This window comes from Astyanax mexicanus, chromosome 6 (genome assembly GCF_023375975.1).
Source record: "Astyanax mexicanus isolate ESR-SI-001 chromosome 6, AstMex3_surface, whole genome shotgun sequence".
NCBI lineage: Eukaryota > Metazoa > Chordata > Actinopteri > Characiformes > Acestrorhamphidae > Astyanax > Astyanax mexicanus.
In genome coordinates, this window is record NC_064413.1 from 1,332,560 (window position 1) to 1,359,429 (window position 26,870).

Consider the following 26,870-nt stretch of genomic DNA (forward strand, 5'->3'; position numbering starts at 1 on the left):
ATATAATGTATAAAAATACTTTTTGTAGTGATAAAAGGGGATTTGACATTTATGTATGAAAAAATGCTGTTCAGAGCCAGACGAATGTTTCATATAATTGTATACTATTTAAATGATGATTTATGATTTTTATTCCTATTTAAAGGTGAGAGAGAAGTTACTGGTCGCTGCAGAAACTGAAATAAAGATTAATGAGGCCCGGGAGGAGTATCGTCCTGTAGCGACGCGGGGGAGCATCCTGTACTTCCTGATCGTGGAGATGAGTCTGGTTAATGTCATGTATCAGACTTCGCTCCGGCAGTTCCTCGGGATTTTCGACAGTTCTATTGAAAAGTCGCCTAAATCTCAGATTACGTCTAAAAGGCTGATTAACATCATGGATTTTCTCACCTACGAGGTTTTCCGCTATACGGTACGAGGCCTGTACGAAGACCACAAGTTCCTCTTCACCCTCCTCCTGACTCTGAAGATAGACCTTCAGGCCAAGAACATCTCTCACCCTGAGTTCCAGGCTCTTATTAAAGGTACGAGCAAAGCGACAGAGGACTTTTATTTTGTTATTTTATTTTAGCGTAGGTTTACTTCAACTGTGAGAGAAATAATAAAAAAAAAGCCAGAAAATCCCATTGTATGATTTTTATTTTTAGACTTTATGTCCATTACAATAGACATGATTTTTTTTATTTTTGTTAAACAGAATAGACTATAAGTTTATAAGCCAATGAAACAATAGCTTAGCCCCGCCTACTTAGAGCCAAGGCAAATTTAAAGAGCTCATTTTTACTAATTATACGTAATTAAGAACACTATTTTATCATGTTTGTTTAAGGGTTTAGTGATGGTTTGTAAACAAAAAGGTCGATATCAAATCTAAAATGATCTAAAATATCTAAAACGTTAAGCACAGGCTTCCAATCCAATAGACATAAAAAACAGTTACTTATTTTAGTTAATTAAATTTAAAGTTTTTATTTAAAAAATAATTTATATTAGAATATTAGAGTCTTCCTTTTTGTGCATTACAGACAGAAAACTGCATTCTTAATTTTTTTTTCCATCACTAGTCTTAAAGGATTAAATATTTAATTTGCATTTTCGTTTGCATGAAATAAGCATTTGATACAATATAAAAACATAACTTAATATTTGGTACAAAAACTGTATTTTTTTTTACAATTACAGAGGTCCTGTTTCCTGTAGTTCTTGACCAAGTTTGCAGAGACACTGCAGAGCCCCTAATATACAGATCATCTCCAGATCTTTCAAGAAGCAACTCTTTGGTTGCCTTGGCTGTTTTTTCAGGGTCATTGTCATGCTGGAAGACCCAACCATGACCCATCTTAAACGCTCTTACTGAGGCAAGGAGGTTGTTGGTGATTAAGTACTTTTATTTCATGCAATAAAATGTTGATTAACTATTTAAAAAATACAATGTGATTTTAAATAAAATAAACGATTTGAAATTAAATAAAAACAAGCATACAATATAAGATTTAATTAAGAAGAAATAAAATAATTCAGAATACAAGGATGTGCAGACAAGCTAAAATGTAAAGCAATACAATAAAGAAATAAATAATTAGAATAATAAAATATAAGCACAATTAAAGAAATGGAGGATAAAAATAACACCAACATTTTAAAAAAGGTAAATGATGGAACTAAAATTAAAAAAAAGTATACAAAATGAATTAAAAGGCTAAAAGGTAAAACATAAAATTAGAAAAGTAAAAAGAGTAAATAAATAAATCATTTATAGAGATGGAATAAGTTTTTTTGCACTTTTCCGGTCAGGTGGAGCTTCTCTCGATCTGAACTCAGTGGAGCCGAAACCGAGACGCTGGATTCTGGATATGACCTGGCTGAACCTGGTTCACCTGTCCAGTCTGCACCCGTTCTCCAGACTCCCGTCTCAGGTCTCTCAGAACGACCGCGGCTGGAAGTCCTGGTTTGATGAAGCGGCTCCGGAGGAAGCTCCTCTCCCTGATGGATATGAGAGTCTCCTCGGCGCCTTCCATAAACTCCTGCTGATCCGGAGCTGGTGTCCCGATCGCACCATCGCTCAGGTGAGATTAAAAGAGCTACTATGAGCTTTATAGTATATCTAATTCATCATTTTACTGATTTTCTAGATGATCAGACCCTTGCTATAAATTATAGACATTAAAAGGAGTTTTAATAATTTGGTGGGTCATTACAACCAGATGTACTGGTAATACATAACCAGAATATACCCAAAAATTTAAAACAGCAGTGTCTATATACGTACATATTATTACATTATTAACATTTTTCCAGTGTCTATTTGCAAAGTCGACCTGTTAGTTCTAAAGCTCTTGAGTGGCAGAGTACCGTATTTTTCACATTATTTCGCAAGAATTATAAGGAGTTAATAAACGTCTATTTTCTTATATAAGGCTCATCAGATTAAAAGGCTCAATATATTTTTTAAGTCATACAAGTACTGGATGTTAATCTACACAGATTCATATTCTGAAAACTGTTTATTTGGGTGAGTAAAGCTCTTCTGTTTATGTACAGTAAATTTAGATCTCCACATTTGCACTAGTTCGCCAGGGAGATATTAGAATATACTTAACTCTGGCTGACTCTGACCAGCAAAAGAGCTAACTAGCGCTTAGCGCAGCTAGCAGATAATGCTAATGCTGCTCCAGCAGTGCTATCTGGAGTTAGCAGCAAGCTACAGGCCTATAATACTCACCTGTGAATGGCAAAAGAGCCCGCAATTCAGCCAGGCATTGCTTTTTTCTCATTGATTTAAATGCATAACTAATAAAAATGTGTATCTCAATAACCATGACCAATGAGCCATAATATGAGTTAAAATATTTTACCATTTATACTTTACATTTATATTTTTGTCTTTCTTCTAAACAGCACTGCAACTAAACTTATTCTTCTGGCCAAAAAAAGCAAAGTGAATTAAGTTTAGTGCACATTTATGTGCTGTTTATACACACAATACCTTCAGATAGTTTATTAAAACTATTATAAAACATGTATGATATTCATACATTTGCACTGAATTCATTTTGCAATTGGATCCCAAACCCGAACCCTTTTTTTACTAAACTACCTGAAGTTTTTAATAATCTATCTGTGCACTTTTAAATCTCTCAGTGCCTCATTTTAAATATCAGGGCTCTCTGAATTCTATCAATGAAGTATTAAACTACTTTAAGTTTACTAATGGTGTAAAACAGTGATTTTTTGCATGGGTAACTCTATGCCCCCATCAATATTGTAAGCATTGTAAGCCTGTTAGTTGGGAGCATCGGCTAAAAGTGCTGTATTTGGGAATGCTGAGGGTGAATGAAGGTGGGAAATTCAGCAAAAGTTTGTACTCGTTATCATGTATCACTACAACCCAAGTCTATTTTACAACAGAGTTCTCCTTTAAACCCTGTTTATTGGACTGTATAGCATTAAAAAAAAAACGATTGACTAAATTTGGATTGTTATCTCACAGTAGAGGGGTTGCAAACTGTTTCTGAATAAAACATTTTGTCAGAAGGACAAAATCAATGAATAAAATTGGGCTAGCTAAAAAAAAGCACATAAAGTTCACTGTTCTTAACACAGTAAAAGTGTCATGTAGGCACATTTCATATTAAACTATTAAGATACTGATTTCACAACACTCTCGTCTCCTGTTTCAGATACACAGATACACAGATACGTAGAGATCATGCTCACAGTGTCTCCATAGTTTTAAGCTGCAGATTAACTACAGCTCTGACACACCTGTTTTCTCTCCATCACCCATCATTAGCTCAGCAGGCTATTTTAGTGCCTGTGCTAAATTAAGACTCGGAGCCGTTACACTGACCTGCAGCTTTTAAACCGGTGTCTCTGTCTCAGTCTGTCAGACTCGGTTGTTAAAATGTCAAACTTAATGTTTATTTAGTTATTATACTGGTCAGACTCTGCTAGTTCAGTTTTCACAATATTTGGCAATTATTAATTTAGTGTAACATGTTATGTATATAGTGTAACACACTAAGAATAGAAGTGTTTACAGTGCACACTATGGGCACAATGCATTTTGTTGATCTGATTAATTACAGATTTCACTTGTATGCATTAATAAATAAACATAATATGTTTATATATTTATTCAGTTCTCATTGGTTGTAATCCTCTGACAGGCTCGGCATTACATCACAGAGTCTATAGGACAGAGATATGCGGAGGGGGTGATTCTGGATATGGATTCTATGTGCACAGAAAATGACAAGAGGACCCCAATGACCTGCTTTCTGTCTATGGGTTCAGATCCTACAGAGAACATAGAGAGACTCGCAAAATCAAAGGTACTTCATCATATATATACAGGGGTTGGAGAATTAATCTGAAACACCTGTCATCATTTTAGTGTGGGATTTTAGGTTTCATGGCTAAATTGGAGCAGCCTGGTGTTCAATCTTCATTAATTGCACATTATTGCACCAGTAAGAGCAGAGTGTGAAGGTTCAATTAGCAGGGTAAGAGCACAGTTCTGTTCTAAATATTACAATGCACACAACATTATGGGAGATATACCAGAGTTCAAAAGAGGACAAATTGTTGGTGCACGTCTTGCTGGAACATCTGTGACCAAGACAGCAAGTCTTTGTGATGCTTCAAGAGCCACGGTATCCAGGGTAATGTCAGCGAGATACCACCAAGAAGGACCAACCACATCCAACAGGATTAACTGTGGACGCTGTAAGAGGAAGCTGTCTGAAAGGGATGATCGGGTGCTAACCCGGATTGTCACGACAGAATTCAATGTGCACCTCAACTCTCCTGTTTCCACCAGAACTGTCCGTCACCACAATCAATTATTGTGCTCTAAAACCAAGTGTTTCAGTTTCATTGTCCAACCCGTGTATCTAGTTATTATTTTTTGCAACAACAACAACCACCAGCATTGTTCTAAGTCTTCTAATTCTTTCTACAGGGCTTCCCCTGTAGGCCCATCTCTATGGGGCAGGGGCAGGAGGTGCACGCGAGGAGGCTGCTGGCTCAGAGCATGGCGGATGGCGGTTGGCTGCTGCTGCAGAACTGCCACCTCGGTCTGGATTTCCTAGATGAGCTTCTGGAGACCATCAACACCTCAGAGAACATCGCTGAGAGCTTTAGAGTCTGGGTGACGACAGAGGTCCATCCTAAATTCCCCATCAACTTCCTCCAGTCCTCAGTCAAGTTCACCAACGAGCCTCCTCAAGGTACGCAGTGTGATCAGGACATTGCTGGTTTGAATCAGCAGTTGTCCTTGCTGTTTCTCTCTGAGTTATAGTAGATGGCGCTCTTCTTTCCCCTCATCACTCCTAGGGTGATGTGGATCAGCAGAAGGTTGCATCTGTGAGCTGATGTATCAGAACCGCTGAGAGTCGCTGCACTTTCCTCCAAATTAGTGATGTCTCCATCCAATGTGGCACATATACATGATGTTGAAGTTAAACTGAATAAGTTGTTTTTAGAATATGTGAATTTTTAAATTTTATTTTAATATTTAACCTTTTATAACTATTTAGTTGATGTCCAATGAAAAACACTTATCTCCATTTTTGTCGATTATTAGTTTACTTCATAATTTAAACAGACAAACTGTCCTTTACACTGTTCCAAAATTTCTTGATGAACGGACCAATAGAAACTCTTCAAAGTGACCTGAAATAAACTCTTTTTACATTGACTTCCATTGAAATTTTACAAGGTTTTTTCTCTCTCCTGTAAAGTTGCTGTTTTAGAGATACATGTTTTTCATTGGACAGCGACGATATGAACTCTGACTATAAATACCTAGTTTTCTATCTAATTCCGTGTCTCTGTGTGTGATGTCTGAAATGGTGTGAAGGTATAAAAGCTGGTCTGAGGAGAACCTACAGCAGTATAACTCAGGATCAGCTAGAGATCACCAACATGCCCCAGTGGAGACCTCTCCTGTTCGCTGTGGCTTTCCTTCACACCACTGTTCAGGTACAATATATACTAATCATTTTTAATAACTGTCATTTACATTTTGGTCTGTTTATATGCCTCGTATTCCTCTTTATTCTTCATTATTCTCCTTCTTTCCTGTTAATAAGGAGAGGCGTAAGTTCGGGCCGCTGGGATGGAACATCCCCTATGAGTTTAACCAGGCGGATTTCACCTCCAGTGTGCAGTTTGTGCAGAATCACCTGGAGGACGTGGACGTAAAGCTGGGCGTGAACTGGAACTGTCTGCGCTACATGCTCGGAGAGGTACAGCTGGAAATGACTGTTATATAAATATATTTTATATATATAAATATAATTAAATAAAAAAATAATTAAATATAATTATATTAGGTATTTTGCAATTATTTAGCTTTATAACTTAAGTAATTAAGTTACCGGCATGGTAAACTCAAACAGGACCTATTCAACGAAATCACCTTTAACATTAATTTTGCCCCACTTCCCTATGTAAAAAAGGTTTAGATATGGTAATAATGAGTAGCTATGGTTAGTAGTCAGTGCATAGAGGTGAAAGCTCCCTTCGATTTGGAAATCTGTGCATGCTCAGTAACCAAAACAAGCCAAAAAACACGTTTCCTAGCTTGACTAGCTCTAGCATTAGCTTAAGCATTAGCTCATCTGGATAAATTCTTCTAAAATTAACTTTACCATCCTCTGTATTTTTTATACATTAGACTTTTTATACATAATAGTACATTATACATAAGAATACAAGAATAAGTATATAATTCATAATATACACATGAAAAGTAAGGCTCCGCCTCCTCTCAAACACTGCTAACGCTCGGAGGAAAGCGCAGCGACTCGGTTCTAATACATCAGCTCACAGACGCAGCCTTGTGCTGATCAACATCACCCTAGGAGTGATGAGGGGAAAGAGAGAGCTCCATCTACTGTACTGTACCCACCCAGAGAGAGCAGGGACAATTGTACTCTCTCAGGGCTCAAGCAGCTGATGGCAAGCTGCATGACCGGGATTTGAGCCAGCGATCTCCTGATCATAGTGGCATAGTCGCTTTAGTCTGCTGGACCTCTTGGCACCACAGACACTAAAACATTATAATCTCCCGATCATAGTGACATATATATATATATATATATATATATATATATATATATATATATATATATACATACTTATATATAATGAATATAGTAAATATTTATGCTGAGTTACCTGTTCCAGGTTCAGTACGGAGGGCGAGTCACTGACGACATGGACAAGCGTCTGCTGAACACCTTCACTCGGATTTGGTTCAGTGAGAACATGTTTGGGGAGAAGTTCTGCTTCTACAGAGGATACACGATACCAAACGCCAAAACCCTACCGGAGTACCACTCTCACATCGACGCTCTGCCACTGGTCGACACCCCCGAGGTAACAGAGCTTTAATATGTGTTTCACAACGGTTTTAAAAGTGATAGAAAGCTGGTTTTGAGGAGAGTGTAAATTTGCTGTGTCACTGAACTGAGTGAGCCAGTGGGAGGAATAAACAGGATAAAACAAGACTCAGGTTTCTCTCATTGGAGAGCCAGACCTGCTGCCCTGGCCAAAAAGTGGGATCTAATTTCCATCTGTGAAGAGAAACTCGTCGTGGTGTGGCTCTAGGACTCAGAGAAAGACCTGGCAGACTGTAAATGCAGACTCATGTATACATATTTTATTCTCCTAAAGAAGAAAGTCATCACTGGTGTACTAAGTAACAGATACAATAAAAGTGATGGTTCATGCATTTATTGTCTTATTTGATTCACTGATTTCTCCACATTTGTTTAATATAACAGGTACTGGGCCTCCATCCTAACGCTGACATCTCCTGTCAGACTAATATGGCCAGTGAGATTCTGAGCACCATCATCAACATCCAGCCGAAGGACAGCAGTGGAGGCGGAGATGAGACCCGAGAATCCACAGTTTTACGTTTAGCCAATGAGATGCTGGAGAAGCTTCCTCCAGACTATGTAGCTCATGAGGTAGGACTTTGTGTGCTGTATGGTTGAGAAGAGATCATTGTATACCTTATTTTTCCCTTTTTCTTTACCATTTAAGGTTTTTAGGTCCAGTCAGTAACTGGAAATGGTACAAAATTCAGTGTAAAAAAAGTGCAGAATGATCTAAAAACTGAAAAAAATGTCATTATAGTTTGGCAAAAATAGTGAAATTCTTTGCAATTCATTGGTTAACAGCTTTGAAAATGGATTAAAAAATATCAATATCCAAAGCCATAATTATATTGTAGTAAATCAGTGGTGTTACTGCACTCTCTACTCAGGATCTGGTACTAAAAGTAACCCTCTGCATGCCCAGCATATTAAACATGGTAAACTTGGTGTCAGTCCTCTAGTACACATGGCAAAAACTCCAAGTCCCAGCATGCACCTACGCCAGACCTCCCGGACATTGCTGATCATGTGACTCTTTGGCGTTCTGGCTCGCCGAGCTTCTAATTGCACACACCTGCTCCCACTAGTATAAATACCACTTGTTTCCAGTTCATCTCTGCCTGGTATTGAATCTAGTCTTCTTGCTCTTTTATTACTGACTCATTTTTTTATGCTATCATGTAGGTAAGGACCCATCTGCAGAAGATGGGACTGGTCCAACCAATGACCATATTTCTGCGGCAGGAGCTCGACAGGATGCAGAACATCATTGGCTGTGTGCGCAGCACTCTGACCGACCTCAAACTGGCTATTGATGGTGAGCTTTACCCTGATTTCTCTCACCCAGACCAGGAGTTTCTGGATTATTTCATTAAAACAAGTTGTTCTGTTGTTAACAGGGACTATAATCATGTCGGAGGATCTTCGGGACGCTCTGGACAGCGTGTACGACGCTCGAGTTCCAAAACTGTGGCAGAGAAGTTCGTGGGACTCGGCCACTCTTGGATTCTGGTTTACTGAACTGCTGGAGAGAAATCAGCAGTTCCACAGCTGGACGTTTAACGGACGACCCCATCAGTTCTGGCTCACGGGATTTTTCAATCCTCAGGTGGGTCTGATTTATAGATTTATCCAGTTATAAAAAATCTAATTTAAATTATAATACTTTATAGGCGCGATTGTTACGATAATTCATATTGACCTAATAAAAAATATATGGCCAATACATCACCTCTATAACCTTTGGTGACCTTGATATGTGTCACACCTTAGCCTGGGTCTGTCTTGTGTTTTTTCCTCTTTAAGCACATGTCCTGTCTCTGCATTAGCCCCACCCTAGTCTTTTAGTGTTGTCACCTTGTGTCTTTTTTGTAACCCCGCCCCCTTGTTACTGGTCCCAGGTGTTTCTCATCCTCCTTTGTAAGCTCCTTTGTGTGCCATGTATCTTTTTGTTTGCTTAAGCTCTATCTGGACGGGATTAGTTTCTCAGGCGGTTTTGGGGTAATTTTCTCTCTCTTTTATGGGTTTTTTTTAATCCTCTGTGATTTTATTCCCATCCAGAACGATCATGTAGGTGTTTTTCTCAGACGTCCACTGATAAATAAATTACAGGCTGAATTATCTCCTGTTTTTCTCTGGACTCGTTTTCGTGCTCCTCCGGTAATTTTAGTCCCGTCCAGACGCTCATCTCTGAGTTTCGTCTCCTCGCATTTAATAAAATAGCTATTTGTCCACTGTGAAAACAACATGTATGTGACAATATTTTTTCTATGAAGCTTAAAAGCTGACGTTAGCTATACGTTAGAATAACATTTTTCTGAGTTTTGATGAACTTTAACTATTCAATTCATACATTTAAAATGTGACTATTTTTTTGTTTTTAAGGGTTTTTTAACAGCCATGCGTCAGGAGACCACACGCATGAACCTAGCGAAAGGTTGGACTCTGGACACGGTGGTGCTTCTGAACGATGTGACGCGAATGATGAGGGAGGACGTGACCGGACCTCCAACAGGAGACGTGGGAGGAGTTTATATTTATGGCCTCTTCTTAGATGGTGCCGGGTGGGACAAGAGAAACTGCAAGATTTTAGAGTCTCTTCCTAAAGTGCGTCACAGTAAACAGAGTATTCATACCCCTGGAACTTTTTTACAGCTTAAATGTATTTTAATATGTATTTAGGATTTTAAGTGATGGACAAACAAACCAAGTATTCAGCCCCCTTTACTCTGAAACACATAAATAAAATTCAAACAAATGAAAAAAAAAAGAAAATCCCAAGCTTTAATCATCCCAAGAAGCTCTGTTCCAAAATCCATCATCCAAAAAACAATGAACCTGAAAAAAATATTTTATAATAGTTTCTACAAACCTACCAAAACACGGCCATGATCCACCCAAACTGAACTGACAGATCCAGCCAGTAGAGAAGCACTGCTCAGAGAAGCAGCCAAGAGACCCATGGTCACTCTGGAGGAGCTGCAGAGATCCACAGCTCACAACTATAAGTCCTGACCTCCACAAATCCAGCTTTTATGGAACAGTGTCAAGAAAACAAATCTACGTTTTGCTGGTCTATTACTTACTATAAAATCTCAAAAATGCATTTTTTAGGTTTGTGGTTGAAAGTTGACCAAATGTGAAAAAAGTTCAAGGGGGTTGAACACTAATGGAAGCCACTGTATTCTGATGCTTTTAGGCGATTTAGCTGATTTTTCTGGTGTTTTTAACTTCCTTCTTTTGATTGGTCGGCAGGTGCTGTTCACCCCTCTGCCGGTTGTGCACGTGTACGCTGTGAGCAGTGCGACAGATCCTAAGCGTCCTCAGGGAGTCAGTCTGTATCCCTGCCCGGTGTACAGGAAGCCCCGACGCACCGACCTCACCTTCATCTTCACCCTCTTCCTCCGTACCGTCCAGAACCCCGACCACTGGACCCTGAGGGGGTTAGCCCTACTGTGTGACTGTAAATAACAGTAACAATAGTTGTTAAAGGCGTATCTCTTTTTAAGGTCTATTGTTTAACTGCATTGTTATTCAGCTGTTTTTTTTAAATAATGCAGTCTGATTCATATATATATATGATAGTGTATAATTTTGTGGCACGAATTACACCCTAAAGTAATCAAAGCCTTAATTTAAAGCCGTAGTTTTTTTTTATTATATATACTTCTAACAGTACAATAAGTCACAAATCTATATAAAAGCCAATTTTTAATTAGTAACTTTCAGAATCTAAAAAAATAATGGCCTTTTGGCCAATGACATTTTTGGCCATACCCCCCAGCGCTAGAGTAGAGTGCACATAATTTTTAAGTGTTTTTAGTTGCAGGGTTTCCATATATTTTGATGCTGTAAGGTAAAATGTTTTCTAGTCTAGTTCATTTTTTTTTCACAGTTTTCGTGAATCTTGGCATCATGTTCTCCTCCACCAGTCTTACACACTGCTTTTGGATCTTGGTTTTGGTAACAATTTGGTAAACTCAAAGAAACTCATGATTTTTAAGTGTTTTCTTATTTTTCTAGAGCTGTATATGTTCTCTGGTGATGGGAAAATGCTAGTAGTATGTTATTAGCAACCACACATGCTTATAGGCTACATTAATAAACTAAAATTTTAAAAGCTCAATTAGTTTCTCATAGTTATATTTCCACTTTTAAGGGTAATTAATGCTGGTTATGGATACTCTGTGTTAATTCCTTCTGTATTTTTGCACTGTTTTTCTCTAAAAAGCTTGTTTATGCTCAACATTAAATATGATTATAGATGCAGCATTCTATCCGTATCCTGTTTTTTATTTTGTCCGTATTTGTACACACAACATTACGGACAGAGTCTTCTGTCCCTATTCTGGTTTTACTTTGTCGGTATTTGTACACATTCCCTAAAAAGGCATATTTATGCTAAACATTAAATACAAATATGGATATGGATTCAGCTTCAGTCCGTATTCTGGTTTTATTTTGTCCGTATTTGTGCACGTTCTCTGAAAGTTTCGTTTATGCTCAACATTTAACGTGGATACGGATTGAGCTGTCTGTCCGTACTTTGCATTTATTTTGCGTCTTTTTGGGCAAAACCTCTGATAGGTTAATGTATGCTCAACATAATTACAGATAATTACAACATATTTACATAAAATACAGACATAGGCTTCTGTCTCCATCCTGCATTAATGTGCACACTCTCAGAAAGACTATATTTATTTATTTACTTATTTATCAACATTAAATATGGATCCGAACACAGACAGACTACAGACATTAATTTTTTTCTGTCCATATTCTGCATTAATACGACTACAGGTATGGATGCAGCATTTTGTCCGTATTTGTGCACATTCTCTAATTTAATATATCCATTTAATATGGATACGGATTGATCCATCTGTCCGTATTTTGCATTCATTTCATTCAGATAAGTTACATATTAAAAAATATCATTATACAAAGTGCCATTATACAAGCATTATTATAATTTTATTGTTTTTCAGTAACGGAAATGAACAGAGGACATAACTGATAACTGATCTTAAAGGTGAGACTTAAAATATATAATAAAATATACAAATTCCTTTAGTGCAAACCCATTTAGAGTGAGGTCAAACAATTAGCAGCACCGTGTAAATACTTCTACAGTCAAAACCTAAAGCATGCACTTCATTACAACCTATATATTATCATTAATATAATTATTATTCTAAATAGATAAACAGAACATAGAATAGAAGAGAATAAAACATGAATAAAAAGTTAGCATACAAAATCCTTTTGTCTTTGCTGTCCATTGAACAGAAGAGTAGATGATACAATAATAAAATAAATAAAAATATTTCTTCATGCACCTTCACCTTGTAGTACAAAAAACTTTTTTCTTACAGGAGATTTATGACAGATCAGCAGATTCAGCTATTTTTTTATTTATTTTATTTAAAGGAGAACTCCGGTGTGAAATGGACTTTGGGTGTATTCATTAAAACGTGATAAAAAATTATTATAATAATAACTTTTTTTATCATGTTTTAATAAAAAATACACCCAAAGTCACCCATTTCACACCGCTACTAACTAACGGTACTGCAGCATCGCAGAAACACATTTCAGATTTTACATGCAAAAAAAACACGTCATCATATTAGAATAATATGTTAAATATAATATTACTGTATGTTAGAAAGCTATCACTTCCTGTTATTCATTTACATTCATCCCCCATCCAAGTGTCTGAGTCCATAAGAAATGTAGAAAAAAGAAAAAAGATAAAATAAAAGAAAATACACAAGTTAAAAAAATTCAGTGTAATTCCGTATATAGAGGGGTTGGACAATGAAACTGAAACACCTGTCATCATTTTAGTGTGGGATTTTAGGTTTCATGTCTAAATTGGAGCAGCCTGGTGTTCAATCTTCATTAATTGCACATTATTGCACCAGTAAGAGCAGAGAGTGAAGGTTCAATTAGCAGGGTAAGAGCACAGTTCTGCTCTAAATATTGTACACAATGCACACAACATTATGGGGGACATACCAGAGTTCAAAAGAGGACAAATTGTTGGTGCACGTCTTGCTGGAGCATCTGTGACCAAGACAGCAAGTCTTTGTGATGCATCAAGAGCCACGGTATCCAGGGTAATGTCAGCATACCACCAAGAAGAACCAACCACATCCAACAGGATTAACTGTGGACGCTGTAAGAGGAAGCTGTCTGAAGCGGCTGCTCAAATCACGACAGAATTCAATGTGCACCTCAACTCTCCTGTTTCCACCAGAACTGTCCGTCACCACAATCAATTATTGTGCTCTAAAACCAGGTGTTTCTGTTTCATTGTCCAACCCCTGTTTGTACTACAGGACTTTCCGTATTCCATCATTTACGAGTAAAACCTCCCAGGATTAAAGACCTTCTTGCACAGCTGCCCCAGTCCTCTTTTTTTGTCACTAGATCTCCGACTGGCCCATTTTCACGACCTCCCTCGTGCTGCTTCAACTCCTCCATTCTTCTCTTCTCAATCTCTCACCAGGAGGTGAACGTTCTTAAATCCATTTCCGCTCCTCTGATTTCACCGATACTCTGTTTTTAGGAGAGCTGCTTCATATCAAACATGGGCACCTCCGTCTCCTCAGCTTTCCCCTCCTCGGCTCCTCCCTGCTTCAGCGTGGGCTCGGCGTACGCCACGTCCGGGCTGGGTTTGCGGCCCTTGGGCGGCGGTACAGGCGCCTCGGTCTCCGCGGTCCCCTCGGCGCCCTCCTGACCTTCGGCCACAGTCCTCTCCTTCTTCAGGTTGAGTTTAGCCGGGACGGTCTTGGTGATGGTCTCCTTCAGGCGCTCTCCGGACTGCTTCAGGCGCTCCCCGGACTGCCGGATCTTCTCGCGCCTCTCGGTTGTCACGATTCGCTCGCCCAGCTTGTTGACCTTCAGGCCCAGGTTCTCCTTGGTCTTGCTCATGTTCTCTCGGGAGAAGGTGTTCTTCAGGCTCTCGATGCGCCTCAGCCCGGTCTTCTTCAGCTTCGTAGCTGCAGAATCCGCCTCCTCCACCACCATGTACTCCTCATCAGAGTCCGGCAGCGGAGCTTCGGGAGCGTCCGGGTCTGCAGAAGCTCCGGCCCCCGCTTCCTCTTTTGGTGGAGCTTTCGGAGCTTGAACTGCTGGGAGCTCCTGATCACCCTGTGAGGAGAAAAGAACGTTTTTATGATTAGCAAAGGTGTGAAAACTGATTTGAAAAGCTTTTTACTCTTTAAAAGGTCTCATTCCATCGTTTTTTATTCACTTTAAAATGTCTAGTTGTGTCTCTAGTATGAATAAATGCTATGTGTATGCTCTGGTGATCCAGTATAACACTGCTTTAGTCCGGTGAAGGAGTGAACATCACTGCTTACATCCCTACGACACCAGGAGGCAGCGAGGCGAACAACAGTTAGAAACGTTTTAAAATAAAGACATTTTTACATGTGTAATAATGCCCTGCTAAGTGCAGTTCAGCCACTGCCCTAGAATCTTAGAGTCTCTATAAAACTTCAAATTCACCGGAGATCCTATTTAAACCTATAGTTACTTAAACACAGAGTTACACACACTGCTTTGGGATATTTTTATGCCTTTACTTTAAGCAGTTCAGTTTGGTGGTTTGATGGTTCGTGATCATCAATCTTCCTCTTGATTATATTCCAGAGGTTTTTAATTCAGTAAAATCAAAGAAACTCATCATTTTTTAAGCTGTAGATCATTTGAAAGAAATGGTGGCAGTGTTGGTAGCAGACTCGAAGGTGTTGATGCACTAATTGTGTGTTCTAATGTTCTGTAACAGCTGCTCAAATACGAACTTCCTGCAAGGTTTCATGTGCCCTCATTACTTTTACTCCAGCATCAGGTTCCCAAATGAGCAGAATTCAATGTAATTTAAAGTAAAGAACACCATTCCAACTGTTAAGCATGGGGGTGGATGGTTCATGCTTTGGGGTTGTGCTGCAGCCAGTGGCTTAGGAAACAATGAGTTCAGTTACCAGCAAATTTAGGAAACATGACAGTATCTGTAAAACAGCTGAAGACATAGAATAAAGGATGATGTTTACAGCAGGATAATGACCCTTTACACACCTCAACTTCTATAATAGACTAAAGACCCTCTCACTGAGCCGTGCACCAAGATAACTCACAGATCACACACGACTCTAAAGTCTTTTCAGAGCAAAGAATGAGTCAATATTTTCCCTAGATTTCACCCAAAATATGAAAAGAAAGACTATTTATTAAGCTGTGATACATATGGTGGTCTTATGGTGTATATCTTAGTATTAACTAATATACCACTATTGGAAAAAAACTTTTTTGTGTTACTAAGCATTGAGTTAATGTACGATTATTTTGCTTATTTTACAAATAATCATCTTAATCAGTCTTACTTAAGGTTTTCTAATTAATTTAAGTCATTTAAACTCAAAACAAGCACAGAAAGTGTTTTTTTAAGTTGAATTAAGTCTAACTTTTCAGACTTTTAAAGCTTATTTTAAGAATTCGGCTCACCCTATTGGCAGATTTATTTTGCTTAATATATAAACATATATGTCTCAAATTATATATATTTTATATACACACTGCTCTGGAACTACAGTTTCTGAATCAGTTTCTCTGATTTTGCTATTTATAGGTTTATGTTTGAGTAAAATGAACATTGTTGTTTTATTCTATAAACTACAGACAACATTTCTCCCAAATTCCAAATAAAAATATTCTCATTTATTTATTTCTCATTTATTTACAGAAAATGAGAAATGACTGAAATAACAAAAAGATACAGATCTTTCAGACCTCAAATAATGCAAAGAAAACAACAAAGTTCATATTCATAAAGTTTTTTTCATGCATCTTGGCATCATGTTCTCCTCCACCAGTCTTACACACTGCTTTTGGATAACTTTATGTCTTTACTCCTGGTGCAAAAATTAAGTGCTCTCTTAATTTTTTCCAGAGCTGTATACAAATAAATACTTTTTTTTATTCATCTTAAATAATCTTTATTTCTAGTGAACGGTAGAGGGTGTGCACATTAGACATTTCTGAATACATGGACATCAGAATAGCTCATAATGATCTATATGGTCTTAGAAGCTGCAGATGCATCATGCTGAGGTTCTCTATATAGCTTATGATATATTTGAGCTCTTTAATTGTCTGTTGCACCATTACTTTTCAATCAAACATATGAATAGTACTAAACACATTAATCCAGAATGACTGGTTTTTGTAATTCTGTACTTTTTGTGAGTCACTCAGTATTAAAGTCAATAATACTATATTAGGACATGAGTCTTCACAGAGTAAGCGCTCAGAATAACCCTGTGGAAGTATGTCAGCTGTCGCATGCGAGAAGCCATGACTAGCAGCTCCGCTAATATAGAAGCAGCTGTCAATATCATTAACTAGAAAAGACAATTCCTCACTTTCCAGAGAAATATTACTCTTATTATTACTATTCTATTTATTGTAGTAAATGTTTAGTAGCAGAATACAAAATAATCCAGCACAGTATGAGAATATAAGTGATGCAAATCAATGCTTTCATATTATGTAATAATTAAAAATAACTGTGCAAATTAGTAGGACAACAACAACAATTCTTGGTGTTTTCTCTCTCAGTGCACCAAAGCAGACGAGTAAAGAAACATGCTCTTCCTCTTTTGCTGTCTTTATTTGCTGTCTTTATATTTTAACTTTATATGCATTAAATCTATACTCTAGTTTTATATATGTCCAAATGTCTCTTAAAGCTATAAATAATCAGAATAACTAGCATTATTAGAGGTTTATACCTAGGTCACATTGTATTAATTTATAAAATTGATAAATTAATTAAAGAATTAATTATTTAAAATATAAAAATGATGCAGACTTGTTATAGACAACAAGTAGTACTTAATACTTGATTGCAATATACAACAGCAAAAAAAAATTAATAAAAAAAAAACAGTACCTCACTATACAGGAAATTCTAAAACTGAACACTTTTATTTATGACACTGCTTTTAGAAGTTAAAATTGTGTTGTTGTTTTTTTTGCTTTTTGACATTTGGATTTTGCTTTTATCTTTTAATTTTAGAAATTGTAAAAATGTATAACTGTGTGGCCTGGCTAAATTATGGCTAAATTAAAGGTTTAATAAGAAAAAATTTAAGCTCACCTGAAAAATCACCACTGGTGTTTCTTTTACAATTCTTTTTTTTTTTTGTGTGTAGTTTAGGGTCATTGTCTTTAGCTTTAAGTTTTATAATGTTTTAAATGTAGAATTGTAATTGCTGTAATTTTAAAACTGTTTGAAACATAGAATTGTAATTTCTGTAGTTTTATAACTGTTTTAAATGTAGAATTGTAATTGCTGTAGTTTTATAATTGTGTGGCCTGGATATATTGTGCCAGGCCAAATTAAAGGTTTAATAAGTTACATTTGAAGGCCTTTCCAGGCTCACTTGATTGATCACCACCTGGTACTTGTTCTTCACTGTTCTTGGTTAGAAGTTCAAATTGTGTTTCTTCCAGTTTTTTGACATGCAGATCTTGCATTTAGCTTTTAATTTTATAAATCAAATTTATAATTGGTGTCGTTTTCTGTTTTAAATGTATAATTGTAATTTCTGTAGTTTTATAACAGTGTAGTAAACTTTGAAGACCTTTCTAGGCTTACCTGGTAGATCACCACCCAGTACTTGTTCTTGGTCAGAAGCTCAGCCTGCGTTTCTTTCACTTTTTTGACATGTAGATTTTGCTTTTAGCTTTTATTTTATTTGCTAGCACAAATGAAAGGTTTAATAGAAAAGAATTAAAGGCCTTTCCAGGCTCGCCTGATAGATTACCACCGGGTACTTTTTGTTCGTTGTTCTTGATTAGAAGTTAGAATCGTGTTTTTTCCACTTTTTTGACGTGCAGATTTTACTTTTACTATAAAATAAATGTATACTTGTAATTGATGTAGTTTTATAACTGTTTTAAATGTATGATTGTAAATTGTAAATGTCTAAATTCAGCCTGGACAAGTTAAAGGTTTATTATAGGACATTTGAAGGCCTTTTCCAGGCTCACCTGGTAGATCACCACCCGGTACTTGTTCTTGGTCAGAAGCTCAGCCTGCGTTTCTTCCACTTTTTTCACGCGCGTGTTCTGCTTTTCCACGCGCACGCGCACGTCCTTGATGTGGCAGCTGACTTTGCGCGTTTTCTCCAGCAGTTTGTCCACGGCGCTGCTGGTGGTGGTGTGCTCCTTGGTCAGCTTCAGCACGTCGGCCTGGATGCTCTTCACGCTGTTCTCCAGCTCCAGCTGCCGCTCCTCCATGCGCTGCTGACACGCCTGAACATTATCTATGATCCCGGACACGCGCTCCAGCAGAGCCAGGATGTTCAGCGCGCTGGGCTCATCTGCCGCACCTACTGTCTGTTTCTCAGCCATCCTTCTCCCTGCTGGAGTTCAGCCTGAGGTCCTGCCTGGAGGGGTGAGACGCTGGAGAGCAGAGCGTGAAGTTCAGGGTAGACTGGAGAGAGCTGGACTCATCAGCTTCAGCACTGAGCTCTTCCTCCAGCTGGACCTTCAGTGATGGACTGAAGCTCATGAAAGGGCAGAGAGCAAAGAGTGAGAGAGAGAGAGAGAGAGAGAGAGAGAGAGGGAGAGAGAGAGGAGGTGCCACATGAATTCAGTTATATTTATCCCTCTGAAAGATGACACTTTGACATTTTAAGACGTGCATGTAGCTGCTATGATGTAAATCCCTGCCAGCCCATGCAAATAAACTGGTGCTTTCCCAAATTATATATATATATATAGCTCTGGAAAAAAAAATCATAAAAGCTCTGGAATATAATCAAGAGGAAGATGGATGATCACCACAAGCCATCAAACCACCAAACTGAACTGCTTGAATGAATTTTTGCACCAGGAGTAAAGCAGCATAAAGTTATCCAAAAGCAGTGTGTAAGACTGGTGGAGGAGAATAATATAATTGCAAGATGCATAAACAAAACTGTGTTTAAAAACCACTGAACTCTTAAAACTTTATGAATATGAACTTGTTGCTTTGTTTGCATTATTTGAGGTCTGAAAGCTCTGCATCTTTTATTTGTTATTTCAGCCCCTCAGCCAGGAGAAATGTTGGCCGTAGTTTATAAAATAAAACAACAATGTTAATTTTACTCAAACATAAACCTATAAATAGCAAAATAAGGACTCAAGGATTGCCCTGTACTATGACTATCTTTTCTGTCCCTGCTGAAGAAAAGCTTATCTCCACAGCATGATGCTGCCACCACCATGTTTCACAGTGGGGATGGTGAGCAGTGTTCGTTTTCCGCGCTTTGCATTTAGTCCAAAAAGCCTTAAACCTTTTTTTTTTGGTCTGATCTGACCACAGAACCTTCTTCCACATGTTTGCTGTGTTCGTCTACATGGCTTGTGGCTACAAACTGCAAACGGCACTTCTTACTTCGTCTTTCTTTCAACAATGTTCAACAACTCTTTCATAAAGGCCAGATTTGAGGAGTGCACAACTTATAGTTCTCCTGCAGATTCTCCTGATCTGTACATGAGCTGTGGATCTCTGCAGCTCCTCCAGAGTGACCATGGGTGTTTCGTTTAATTTTGTTCCCCCAATTTCGCAATTATGCACCACTTTCTAAAATCTCAATAAAACACATTTAAGTTTGTGGTTGAGACAAAATGTAAAAAAGTTGAAGGAGTATATAAATACTCCAGTGACTATTAGTCTACACTGTCTATACTGTCGCGCATCATTGCTATTAACAGAAATACTTTTCAGTACTACATCAATCGATCAACAGAGATAAGAGAACAGATTCTATAGTTACTATAGTCGGATTAAATCTCTTAGCAACCAGAGGAAGATGATCCTGCCTGAAGGGTTGTAACCTTGCCTGGGGCGGTGGGGACTGTCCAACCATCTAAAATTATTCTACCAGCTGCAGACTATTCTTAGTCTTAAAAAAGACCTGCATATACCCACTCTAGTTCTCTCACAGCCAATCAGCTTTACTTCATTTACATGTGAGCGATTCTTTATCCTTTATTCTTTATTTAATATCAGTACTTTATTAATACATCTTTAGATGTTGATGAAAAAACGTGACACACTGTATTTCTGACTGGACCAATCACAGCTTATATTTCTTCGCTGTCCAGTGTAAAAAACACTTATCTCAATTTTTGTCGATTTTTTGTTTACTACATAATTTGAACAGCAAAACTGTCTCTTACACTGTGCTAAAATTTCTTGATGAACGAACCAATAGAAACTCTTCTAAATGACCTGAAATAAACTCTTTTTACATTGACTTCTATTAAAAGTTAAGAAGGTTTTTTCTCTCTCCTATAAAGTTAATATTAAGAGGGAATCGGCTTCCACATGTATATTTACTAGAGCATTTTAAAAAACATATCAATTAAATATCACTGAACTCATATTGAGTTAAATACGCAATGTTAAACTCTTCTGTCTTTGTTATATTTAGATCTGTATATTTTTACACTCTGAATGCAGTAAAGCAGTATGTACTAGAACTGCCTAATTAAACTAACTATAAAATACCATTTAATACAATTGGAAAACTGCTTAATTTAGCAATTATTAAAAGCTAAGGCTAAAAGTTAGCACTCCCTAAAGACCCAACACCCACTAAAACCCACTAAACTAGCAGCACTTCCTGCTGAGAGTCATACTGTTCAGCATGAGGGGCAGTCAGTCATTGGTGGAACAGGGGAGGATTTGGGGGTGTTTTTTTTTTATTTTTTTTACCAATAATAACAATCTAACTAAATAAAACATATTCTGTTTTTCACAGTAGATGGCGCTCTTTCTTTAACCCTCATCACTCCTAGGGTGATGTGGATCAGCACAAGGCTGCGTCTGTGAGCTGATGTATCAGAACCGAGTCGCTGCCCTTTATTCCCAGCGTTAGAGCTGCTGTGATGCTACTCGGCAATGCTACAGCATCAGCAGCAGTTCAAAAAGAGGCGGAGTCTGACTTCACATGTGTCGCAGGAGGCGTGTGCTGGTCTTCTTGGGTAATTGGCCTTGTAAATTGGGAAGAAGATTAGATAAAAATTTGAAATTAGCAATAAAATACACAAAAATTCTAAAGGTCAGCTCAGGGCCCTATATAGGCAATTGATTGGTTTGCTTGCCCTGTTGATACGGGTCTGATACCAATACTCTATTATTGTTTAGAAGATAGCCATGTTCTTCTGCATGAATGCTGCACTAACTAACTAATGCAGCAGGAACATTTTCTGGGAAAAAATATGTTTTAATCCTGACCTGAACCAGTGTTTCATCAAAATTCCTCTTTTATTGACTCGACTTAATCAGCGTCCTGGAAACCACATGTCTTTTACGGCTCTGTATTAATGCAGGGTGGTTGCCTGGCTTCATAACCTGCAGTAAACGTGCAGCAGACTGATGATGAGCGTGAGTCACTGAACTCAGGTCTAAGTTGGGTCTAATGGTTCCTGAGATCTGTGGTTCTTTGTGTGCACTGTTTATTATGTAAGCAGTAGGCGGAGTCATTATCTTGAAGGGAGGCAACAATTATCTCTTGATGTGTAGCTTAAAACATGATGGCTACACTTAAAAATGATGAGTTTCTTTGATTTTACCAAATTAAAAACCTGCGGAATATAATCAAGAGGAAGATGGATGATGATCACAAACCATCAAACCACCAAACTGAACTGCTTGAATTTTTGCACCAGGAGTAAAGCAGCATAAAGTTATCCAAAAGCAGTGTGTAAGACTGGTGGAGGAGAACATGATGCCAAGATGCACGAAAAAAAAAAACTGTGATTAAAAACCAGGATTATTCCACCAAATATTGATTTCTGAACTCTTAAATCTTTATGAATATGAATTTGTTATCTATCTATCTATCTATCTATCTATCTATCTATCTATCTATCTATCTATCTATTTATCTATCTATCTATCTATCTATCTATCTATCTATCTATCTATCTATCTATCTATCTATCTATCTACACCGTCCTCGAGTGTGCTGTTCCTCCAGCGACCACTAGAGGTCACTCTCCACACTCCACTAGCACATGGCCCAGGTGTGATATGACTGATTTTAAAGGATAAACAGATCAAATATAATTCATTTTTGTTAATTTTGTGTTTTCTACACTTTACAAACAGATTATCTATTGTTTGGTATAATGTAATGGTACTCTCAGTGTATAGTATACATATTAAACAGTGTCCCAGACACTTTTTTTTTAGAATTTTAAGGTGATTTAAATAGTCTCTGGCAGAGGAATAGCCATGTTTATTCTCCATCCTTCAATACCGTTTTAAAATAGGAAAACAAAACAAAATGTTATAAAATTATTTCAAACGTATCAACAAATGTGAACAGCAGTGGTGTTCCCATGCAGGTACTAAAAAAAGATAAAAACAAATACATTTCATTTGCCCAGAACATAAAAGGAAGGTTAAAAATATCCACTGTGATTGAGTTCTTTATAAAAAGTGAAAGATTATTCTAAAGTTTTGGAGCTGTCAGTAATTACATTGCTCTATTTTCTCTTTTCCATGAGTATTTCGTCATTGTCCAATGAAAAACAAGTATCTAAAAAACAGCAACTTTAAATTTTCTAAATATTTTTTATTTTAGGTTATTTTTAAGTATTTCTACTGGTTCTTTTATCAATAAATTTTGACACAGTGTTAGAGACTATCTGTTTAAATATTGTAGTAAACTAAAAATCAACAAAAATAGAGATACTTGTTTTTCATTGGACAGTGACAGTTTGTTATTGCGCATGCGCTGTAGTAACCCGCAGATTACACCTCTGGAGCGGCACACGTCACATCTGCCCCGTACAACAGCCCTGACCAGTAGAGCAGTGCTGATCCCGCGCGCCGCCTCCAAACGCCCTGCGCGCGCCCTGCTGGAGTACCACCCCAAGCACGCGCTCAGGACACCTCCAGATAAACACGCAGTTACCTGATTAAAATGTCACCTGCCGCTGCAGGACTCCTCTACCTGGCCGTGTTAAGCCTCGCGTGCTCCGCTGCACCTGAGAGAAAAGGTGAGTTCACTTAATTACTTCATTAAATGTAGAGTTTTATTTCTCCTGAGCGCGAGAACAGCCAGCAAAAATCCACTTTTTTATGTTTTAGGCAAGCGCTGACAAGACGAGGAGCGCGCGCTCCAGCTGATGGTTATGATAATATCCTGTGCACGCGCCTGCGTACACTCTGTCCTTAAACAAAAAGGGAAAAAATGTCATTTAAAAATGGGTCTGGAAATCTGGCATCTTGGCATCATGTTCTCCTCCACCAGTCTTACACACTGCTTTTGGATAACTTTATGCTGCTTTACTCCTGGTGTAAAAATTCAAGCAGTTCAGTTTGGTGGTTTGATGGCTTGTGATCATCCATCTTCCTCTTTTTTTTAATTTGGTAAAATCAAAGAAAATCATCTACAGCTATTACAATAACTAACAGTATAATTGTCCAGGATGTGGCCATAATTTAATCCCCTGTCATTTTGATAAAAAATGTGATTAATCACAGTTAATCACACTTAAATTTCTTCCTTAAGTTTAGACAATGGGTATTTAATTGCGAGTAAAAGATTCAAATGTTAGACACATTTACTTTTGTATTATTGGTGCCAATCCCTTAAAAATGGATAAATCACAGATAAAATTGTGATTACCTTTTTTTAAAATGCTGGTACTTAACTGTATTTTTAAGAGGGGAAAAGAAATAATGTTATAAAGTGGCAGACTAGATCTTATTATTTACGGTATTATAATATCTCAGGGTAGTTTTACTGTATTATCTAAGGGAATTTTTTATGCTTTTTAAACTAGAAAGTGTAATGTTCTGAGTTACAGAGTTTAACTGTGAGAGTTGAAATGGAGAAAATAAACACTAATGTAGCTCCATATTCTACATTAAAAAAGAGAGAGAGAGAGAGAGAGAGAGAGAGAAGGAATGTGTTAAAGTTTCCAGATTACCTGTATGCGTTAACGTGTTAATGTTGACAACCATAATATACATGTATATACACACACACACACACACACCTATGGCTGTACATACTTTAAACTAAACCGGTACAGAGAGACAAGCAAACCAGAGGTAAGGGGGGGGGGGGGGGGTTGAATGGGGTAGGTGGTGCTGATGGGTGACAGATAGAAGAGATAAGACATAGCTACGCATTTCCAGCTTCATTTATTTCCAGTCATTTATACTGAAATAAGGTGTTGGCATAGATATACAGCTCTGTAAAAAATGAAGAGAGGACTTCAGTTTCTGAATCAGTTTCTCTGATTTTGCTATTTATAGGTTTATGTTTGAGTAAAATGAACATTGTTGTTTTATTCTATAAACTACAGACAACATTTGAGGTTTCAGACCTCAAATTATATAAAGAAAAAATGTAATATTTATAAAGTTTTAAGAGTTCAGAAATCAATATTTGGTGGAAAAACTCTGGTTTTTAATCACAGTTTTTTTTTCTTGGCATCATGTTCTCCTCCACCAGTCTTACACACTGCTTTTTAATAACTTTATGCTGCTTTACTCCTGGTGCAAAATTATTTTTAAAAGCAGTTCAGTTTGGTGGTTTGATGGTTTGTGATCATCCATCTTCCTCTTGATTATATTCTGGAGGTTTTTAATTTGGGAAAATCAAAGAAACTCATCATTTTTAAGAGCTCGCTTATTTTTTTTCCAGAGCTTTATGCTATATAAACATTTTTTTAATAGGAAATCCTATTTTGATTATGGAGGAATCCTGGACATTTATACTGTTAGCAATCAAGCTCAGTTCTAAAAAATACAGCTTAAACCAATTTACGCACCTCTACTTCCCAAAAATATACAAAGATAAATAAATAAATAAATAGCGATAAAAGAAAAAAGAAAGTAAGAATTAGCGGTAATATATTGCTGTTATTAAGGAATAAAGTTAAAACTAGTAAATTTTAACTAAACCAGACCCAGATTTTGGTTATGTTGGACTAAAAGTTTACTGAGATTATTTCATTATTTTTGTATGAGAAAATGACCCCAGATATCTGGATTACTGGAATATATTTAGCTGGGCCAGAATTTCACCATTATTAAGAATGAGCACCGAGACAAGTAGAGTCAAGCCCCGACTCTGACAGTCTCTTATTATTTTAGTACAAAAGCAGTTCTTTTGTTTTTTTTTTCTTGTGCAATCAATGAGGTCAGTAACGCAGAATCATCACAATCTCTTCTGCTAAATCCCTGAAACAGGTTTGAGTTTGTCTGCTGTTACTTTTCTCACTAAACCCAGAAAAGATGTTGTCGCCATTGTTCTTTATATCAATATTAAATATTAAATAGCTTATTTTAGTTGATTTACTGGGTGAAGAACATACTAGGGCTGCACAATATAATTTTGAACAATATATATCGCGATATTAAACAATGCAGGGCCCATGATGTCACAAGCCCATTAGTCTAATGGATTTGTTTAGCTACCTGAAGTTGCAGCCATTGCTCATCTATAATACAGCTTATCTACAGGGGTTATACAATGAAACTGAAACACCTGTCATCATTTTAGTGCGGGATTTTAGGTTTCATGGCTAAATTGGAGCAGCCTGGTGTTCAATCTTCATTAATTGCACGTTGCACCAGTAAGAGCAGAGTGTGAAGGTTCAGTTATCAGGGTAAGAGCACAGTTCTGCTCTAAATATTGCAATGCACACAACATTATGGGAGACATACCAGAGTTCAAAAGAGGACAAATTGTTGGTGCACGTCTTGCTGGAGCATCTGTGACCAAGACAGCAAGACTTTGTGATGCATCAAGAGCCACGGTATCCAGGGTAACGTCAGCACACCACCAAGAAGAACCAACCACATCCAACAGGATTAACTGTGGATGCTGTAAGAGGAAGCTGTCTGAAAGGGATGTTCGGGTGATAACCCGGATTGTATCCAAAAAACATAAAACTACGGCTGATCAAATCACGCAGAATTCAATGTGCACCTCAACTCTCCTGTTTCCACCAGAACTGTCCGTCACCACAATCAATTATTGTGCTCTAAAACCAGGTGTTTCAGTTTCATTGTTCAACCCGTATAGTATTTCAAGCCGATTTTTAAAAGTCATTCTGCTTAGTTATGCTATTTGATTATCATTACGTCAGTAAAATTTCTGATTTGTCCACTTAAAATAGTCATTATGACAGGGCTAGTTTCAGTTCTGAGGAAGCAGACGGCTGAGTGAGACTGAAAGAATTTTATAAAGTATGTGCAGCAGGTTTCTCAGAATTTTTTTAAAGGGCAAGGCTTTTAGTGTTCAGATTTTTTAGTGTTTTCTTTCCTTCTTTCAGTTTTTCTTAAAGATCTCTTTCCGCTAAAATCCTCTTTTTCTTGTTCTTTGTGAAATACAACAGGTCTCTCTGAGTTAAAGCTACAGTAACTTTACAAAACTCGGATAT

At 37.4% G+C, this 26,870-nt stretch overlaps 4 protein-coding genes across 4 annotated transcripts in view; 2 read left to right on the top strand and 2 right to left on the bottom strand.

The window, feature by feature from the left end:
- dnah5l (dynein, axonemal, heavy chain 5 like) overlaps positions 1 to 11,787 on the top strand; it is a 70,738-nt gene extending 58,951 nt beyond the window's left edge. Inside the window, exons 68-79 of the mRNA XM_049479960.1 lie at positions 146 to 524; positions 1,795 to 2,066; positions 4,170 to 4,334; positions 4,964 to 5,231; positions 5,864 to 5,985; positions 6,096 to 6,251; positions 7,195 to 7,386; positions 7,794 to 7,982; positions 8,577 to 8,709; positions 8,792 to 9,000; positions 9,777 to 9,998; positions 10,647 to 11,787. Coding sequence (XP_049335917.1) covers positions 146 to 524; positions 1,795 to 2,066; positions 4,170 to 4,334; positions 4,964 to 5,231; positions 5,864 to 5,985; positions 6,096 to 6,251; positions 7,195 to 7,386; positions 7,794 to 7,982; positions 8,577 to 8,709; positions 8,792 to 9,000; positions 9,777 to 9,998; positions 10,647 to 10,862 — 2,523 coding nt within the window. The 3' untranslated portion in view covers positions 10,863 to 11,787. The remainder of the gene's footprint in view (positions 1 to 145; positions 525 to 1,794; positions 2,067 to 4,169; positions 4,335 to 4,963; positions 5,232 to 5,863; positions 5,986 to 6,095; positions 6,252 to 7,194; positions 7,387 to 7,793; positions 7,983 to 8,576; positions 8,710 to 8,791; positions 9,001 to 9,776; positions 9,999 to 10,646) is intronic.
- The window catches only part of LOC103032795 (uncharacterized), a 249,132-nt gene that overhangs the window by 159,440 nt on the left and 62,822 nt on the right, over positions 1 to 26,870 (bottom strand). The gene's annotated exons all lie outside the window — the stretch shown is intronic.
- cavin4b (caveolae associated protein 4b) lies at positions 13,606 to 19,006 on the bottom strand. The gene is made up of 2 exons (XM_007255881.4): positions 18,459 to 19,006; positions 13,606 to 14,552 (listed from the first exon to the last, which is right to left on the bottom strand). Exons 1-2 carry the CDS (start codon positions 18,819 to 18,821, stop codon positions 13,965 to 13,967), a joined length of 951 nt encoding a protein of 316 aa, XP_007255943.3. The 5' UTR covers positions 18,822 to 19,006; the 3' UTR covers positions 13,606 to 13,964.
- Positions 23,233 to 26,870, top strand: part of LOC103032492 (epidermal growth factor receptor) — a 40,115-nt gene continuing 36,477 nt past the window's right edge. Inside the window, exon 1 of the mRNA XM_022666906.2 lies at positions 23,233 to 23,468. Coding sequence (XP_022522627.2) covers positions 23,393 to 23,468 — 76 coding nt within the window. The 5' untranslated portion in view covers positions 23,233 to 23,392. The remainder of the gene's footprint in view (positions 23,469 to 26,870) is intronic.